Source organism: Montipora capricornis, chromosome 1 (assembly GCF_036669925.1).
Source record: "Montipora capricornis isolate CH-2021 chromosome 1, ASM3666992v2, whole genome shotgun sequence".
Taxonomy (NCBI): Eukaryota; Metazoa; Cnidaria; class Anthozoa; order Scleractinia; family Acroporidae; genus Montipora; species Montipora capricornis.
The window spans coordinates 37,497,150-37,503,008 of record NC_090883.1 but is presented as its reverse complement, the minus strand read 5'-3'; the positions used below and the strand labels follow the sequence as shown (position 1 = coordinate 37,503,008).

The following is a 5,859-nucleotide window of genomic DNA, read 5'->3' as shown; positions in this document are numbered from 1 at the left end:
CAGTCACATGCCTCATGCACCTATTTTTCATTTTCAGCACGTGAGATTTTTTCTCATATGACACCATCCGTTAAGCAAACAAAATTAAGTGCATTTGCAAAAACACAAACATAGTTACGAAAGATCCATCTTAATTTTTTAAACAATTGCTTAAAATAAATTAGGGATTAAAAAGCGTGGTCACTTTTGTATTCTCTTGAGTATGCACGCTTTCGCCACGTCAAACAGTTTTCATTTCCACGTGGCTGTCAGGTCATTGTCACGCCATCCCTCATGGAAAGGAGGCTTTATGTCTGCGCATTGTTTATCATTCAATTTTTTTGTCGCACAGTGTAGCAAGTTGAAATATTCTTGTGAAATCGTTGATTTTCTCATATCGTCCGTTGAACAGGAGGCTTAGAGCGTTCTCTCCTCGATTCACACGGTTCGTGGTTTAAATATGTCGGCGAAGGCGATCTTCGAAGCTGACGGAAAATCTTTACTCACAAAATGGCTGCCAAATATCAATTACGTTAAAAATAAGTTTGCAGTTGTTGTAAGTGATTTCAACTGGGACGATGTATTGAGGAGAAATCCGTGGATTTCAACGGAGGTAAGCTTAGATCTGTTTGGGCAAATAAGCGCTTCCATTGGTGTTTAGCAGCTTGTTTCTAAACGTCGAGAGGAACTTTGATTTTTTAAGCTTGATTGGGAAGTGGCACGATTGGGAAATTTAATTCACAAAATAAATTGATGCACGTGCAATCGTCGTGTCTAAAACGATATTTTCAACGTTTATTTGAAATTCATATTTGGATTTTTAAATTCAAACGTAAACATTAATATTGAAAGTCAACGCGATCACCTGAGTTTAAATGCCTGACTAATTTCCTTCCGCATTTAAAAGAAGCACACATTATGAAATAATTATATATTATTGATCTTTTAATATTTGAACGTCAGTAATTTCTTACGTTGAGTTAACTGGACCTGCTAAATCATGTTAAAGTTTTGCCTTTATATCATCAGCCTTTTATGAATACCCATAAATTTTCAACCTGTTAACTTATTAGATCTCAGCATAAGTCGGTTGTCTTGGGAAAACCACAATGATTCTTGGTGACATTGAAATTCAATGGAAAGAAAGAGAGAAAAATAATTTTTTAATGGGCTAAGTTGGTTTATAATACTTGTAACTTTTGTGGCTCAAAATTTTCTTTGGTTTGAAATTCTTCAAACCAGTTCAATTTTGATTTGCTTTGTCTAATGCAATCATGGGGCATGTAGTTCCCAGTGTTGTGGCTGGCCTTTCCTTCAGCAATGTGGTCAGCTTGGCATATCTTCTGAATGGACTACTGATCGATGAGACCACAAAAACAGCAAAAATAGACAATAGTCAAATTGAAGGAGGCCAAGTGCTGAAACTGGTAAACTAAACTAAACTAAAACATGATCACAATCTGAAACAAAGGAAAACCAAAACTGAACTGGTTTTAAAAAAATTTAGCCTTTGTAGCAAGAGCTTCCGTGGGGTTCTTTCCTATGTTTTGACCGAGCAAAAAATGAAGAAAGGGGGGAGCGGGGAGAGGAGGGAAGGAAACGCTTGCCCCCAAACTACAGCATTCTGAATAAATTATGTCTTTTCACAATTTCACACTTGAGCACACACCAGTCTAGAATGTCTCAGAAAAAAAGACCAATAAAGAAGAACTTGTCAAGGAAAGTAAAATTTAGTATATTGCTAATTTGAAAAACAAACATGGCACTGCTTGTGTGTTTGCCGTGAAACTACCGATCTCTAAGTAAATGTTGTAAAAGCGGGACAAACCAAGCGATAAGTGCAGAGTATGCAGAGCCCATTTCCAAACTGAAAAATATGATATTGCTGAACGTATGTGAGAGTATCGGCAATCGACAGAAAATTTGTTCAGGCCATCTGAAAGGAAAGAATGTTATGGAGGTAATTATACTCGCGGATCGAGACTGGCAAGGAACGTCCAATTGGTACCATCCGTGGACTTCTTGATCTGATGCTAGAAGTGGAGAAAGGCCTGAAAAATCAAGTTTCTTGCGAGATGTCGGACTATTTAAGAGTTCTTGTTCGGTAAAAATCAAAGATATTGTGGCAAGGTTGGAAAATTGGATTTGTTTCATATTTTAATTCAGTAGGTTGGGATGTGAGTAACAATACTGCATAGTTTATTCAAAGAAATAGGCAAATAAGATCAAATAATAAAAGTCCATTAAAGTGGTCATTTGAGGCATTGAATGAGTAAAGCGTTTGACAGCCTTTTGTGCAAAGGCAAATCATTTTGCCTTTAATTTTAATTACCATCTTAAGCCGTGTTCACATTAGGTCTCCATTGTGATTGAATTATAATCAAATTAAATATGAAATGGGCTCACATCAACTAATTACAGTCCCTGATTATAACTGGATTATAATTACTTCAAACAACCTCAAGGGGGTTGTTTGAAGTAATTACAGTGCGTAATTGAACAGAATGGCAAACACATGGTGGTATGAGCAGATGAAACTTCTAATCGCTTTTTGGAGTGAAGCTATCTTGCCTCAAGCATGGTGATGATGATTGTGGCAGCCACGCGAAACGGTGCCATTTTGTCTCCCTATTGTATTTCAATTTTCGCAGATGTGACTTCTGTTGATCATATGTAACGTTGAGTGTGAACACGGCTTTAGACAAAAAATTGACAACAGCTATCAACATCTCATAAGGCTGTGCACCAATTAGATCCTCATGTTTATTGGGGTTTGCGGGCAAGTGTTTCTTTCCCTTCTCTCCTGTCCTCCTTCTCTTCATTTTCTGCTCTCGACCCATTTTTTGCTTGGTCAAAACATTGAAAGCCCGCACCTTGGTCCTTTTCCTCTGTGAAACCCCATGGAAATACTTGCTAAGCAGGCTGAAAAAAAATTAAACCAGGAAACTATTTGAACCACAACATGACCACTGATTTCCTTGCTTGAAGTTTTCCATTTTTTGATGGAAGTAAATTTTGTGAACAGAATTGTAGCAGCAAGGACCAACATAACAAAAAAGAAGCACTGGGTTGAGTGTGTAACTACATGTATTTTAACAACAAGAAGTACATGCAAAAGGCTGATCAAACAATAATTAAGGAATATCTGTTGTCCTTTTACCATCATTGGGTTGAACTCATGTTCATGCCTAAGTTTAAATCTAAGAAGTCAAACATCCATAATAATCAAGAACTACCGTATTCAGTATAGGCCTGTTTTAAAAAATTTGAAATTTTGAAGTTGGACTTCTCTACACTTAATTTTATATTGCAGTGAAAGGCTTCCCTTTCAAAGTGAAAAAAAGGGTTTTTAGAATCACATGTTCGTCTCAAATTTTGCTTGGTTCTCAAAAAATGTTTGGCTTTTTGGGCTGTGTACACATATAAGGTTAGCCTGGGCATGACCCTTAATTTACAAATAAAAAGAATTTACTAAGATTTTCGTTGTCAAGAGTTGTCTTTGTTGTTAAAATGTCTGTTAGATCTATGCGGATGACTACTTTGAAGACGACACTCTGATTCATATAGGTGGTTTGTAACCAATCTCTAGAGGCACACAGATCTCCATTTAAACCAGCCATGCTGAACTGGAATTTCTGTATAAATAATGTATATAAATAAATATTAAATAAACACAGATAACGATAATTTTATTATCTACAACTGCTGGTGGTCAAATGAAAGGAGCTTGATGAGAGATCTTTTGTTTTCTTCCACCAACATGTTAGCGATGACAACATGAAAACCACCTGTTCCTAAATCTGATAGCAAAGCTAATTTACTTCACGCTCTTGTCTTATTTTTCATTTTTATATACATGTAAATGCATGTATTTCTTAAATGTGCATGTTAGAGATCTTGGTTAAAGCTTGTGTTTTTTATTAATTTTTTCTCTTTGTTTTTTGTGCTGCAGATTTGTCTAATTTCGTTGTGTATTTCAGTGTTGTCATCATTTCAGTGAATTAATTCAGAATTTATTTAACAACCATTCACCAAAGTGGAGGTAGCTAGTGGTGGATATTCGCAGCAAGGTAAATATCCACCTCTAGCCACCGACACTGAGGTGATGGTTATTTTAGTATATACTAGAACAGTGAGATAACATAGCACGAAAACACAATTTTAAGTCTTTTTTTCATGCAACGATTTCAACATTTTCGGGCTCAAATCCCTCACAAGTTGCTTGGAGGTGAATAGCAAAGGATATTTGGAGTTTGAGTAGCCAATCAGAGTATGCCTTTAACACCATCCACTGTTTTAATAATTATATACTACTAATAATTATTTTCTTTCCATTTCCCTCCCAACCTTGATTTTAACTTTTGCAAATTATACTTACCTAAAAATGGCTTATGCCGCGTGAATTCATCCTCTCCATTTGAACCCATTCACCCCTCAGGCATCCTAAGACGCGGCGGGTCCAATTTGCAGGTCGCAGGTTGCAGGTCGCGGGTTGCAGGTCATTGTTTCACTAATACAGGAAGTATCCTAAACATTCATAAAAGCTAACCTTAGGCCTAAAAACTTTTGTTTAGGCCTAATTACTAAGGTTAGCTTTTAAGAATGTTTAGGATACTTTCTGTATTGGTGGAACAATGACCTGCAACCCGCGACCTGCAACCTGCGACCTGCAAATTAGACCCGCCGCCTAAGATGCCCCAGCAGACAAGTAATTAATTGTCTGTCGTTAGACAGAGTAAAATCTGTTAAGTCTCCCTCCTAGGAGTCAATGGATTAAGTTAATGAGATTTTATTAGGTCACGTACACCCTGTAAGTCAGTGGACGCTTGACTGAGTGCTGGTTAAATTAATAAAAATATCCACTGTACAAAACGTTGCAACCCCTTTGAAAAAAAACTTAAAGATTGGAATATTTACGTGTAAAATCAGCTATGCCATCTGGTCCCTTTGTTGAAAATGTTTCATGTAATGGTAAGCAACTGTTTTAGCAATAAACACCTTTTATACTTTACCAAGAAACTTGTAGTAAAGCCAGATCAGCTGATCAAGCGGCGAGGAAAGCTTGGATTGATTCAAGTGAATGTAAATGGGGATCAAGCTAAAGAATGGATCACTGAGAGAATCAGAAAGGATATGAAGGTAATTTTTTTTTTGTGAGTCAATGTTTCTCCTTAGTCTTTGTCTGTAGAGGGATGGGTTGGTATTGCATAATATTTTTGGTGGGGAGGGGTTGGTGTGTGATGATTATAGTCTCAACTGGTTTATGTCACTGGTTAAATTATTTATTTTTATGGATAGGTTGGAGCTGCAACTGGACAGTTGAAGAGATTTATCATTGAACCATTCATACAACATCAACAGGTACAATGTAATGTTGTTTGAAACTGCTATAAGTTCTTAAATACAATGTATGGCCTTTCAATAATATTACTAAGTAGTTTGGAATAGATCTACACTGATTTTATGAACCAAATTTTGCATTCCTGAAACCATAAACTAGGTACGTGTAATTTGATAAGTAAAACATGTTCTTTACATTCATTTTAGAATGAAGAGTTTTACCTATGCATTTATGCCCAGCGAGACTGTGATGTCATTTTATTTCATCATGAAGGAGGAGTGGAAATCGGAGATGTGGACAGCAAAGTGAGGAGAAATGAATTAAAACTGTCAAATTGTTTTACAAGAATCTTTTATTAATATGCGGCTAAAATAATATGTAACCTTTTTTTGCCAATTTCCAGTTAAATTAACCCTATCATGCCCGAGTTGAGCCCCACTGATGAGTAAAAATTAATTGTCTGGCATTAGACAGAGTAAAATCTAGAAGTATCACACTCGCACAAAAAGGGACCTAGTTGTTGTTAACGCATGCACTCC

The 5,859-nt window shown here is 36.4% G+C and overlaps 1 protein-coding gene across 1 annotated transcript in view; it reads left to right on the top strand.

Annotated features, from left to right (window-relative positions):
- Positions 1-299: 299 nt before the first annotated feature.
- Positions 300-5,859, top strand: part of LOC138041582 (ATP-citrate synthase-like) — a 35,518-nt gene continuing 29,958 nt past the window's right edge. The window contains exons 1-4 of the mRNA XM_068887327.1: positions 300-592; positions 4,996-5,118; positions 5,278-5,340; positions 5,527-5,625. Coding sequence (XP_068743428.1) covers positions 440-592; positions 4,996-5,118; positions 5,278-5,340; positions 5,527-5,625 — 438 coding nt within the window. The 5' untranslated portion in view covers positions 300-439. The remainder of the gene's footprint in view (positions 593-4,995; positions 5,119-5,277; positions 5,341-5,526; positions 5,626-5,859) is intronic.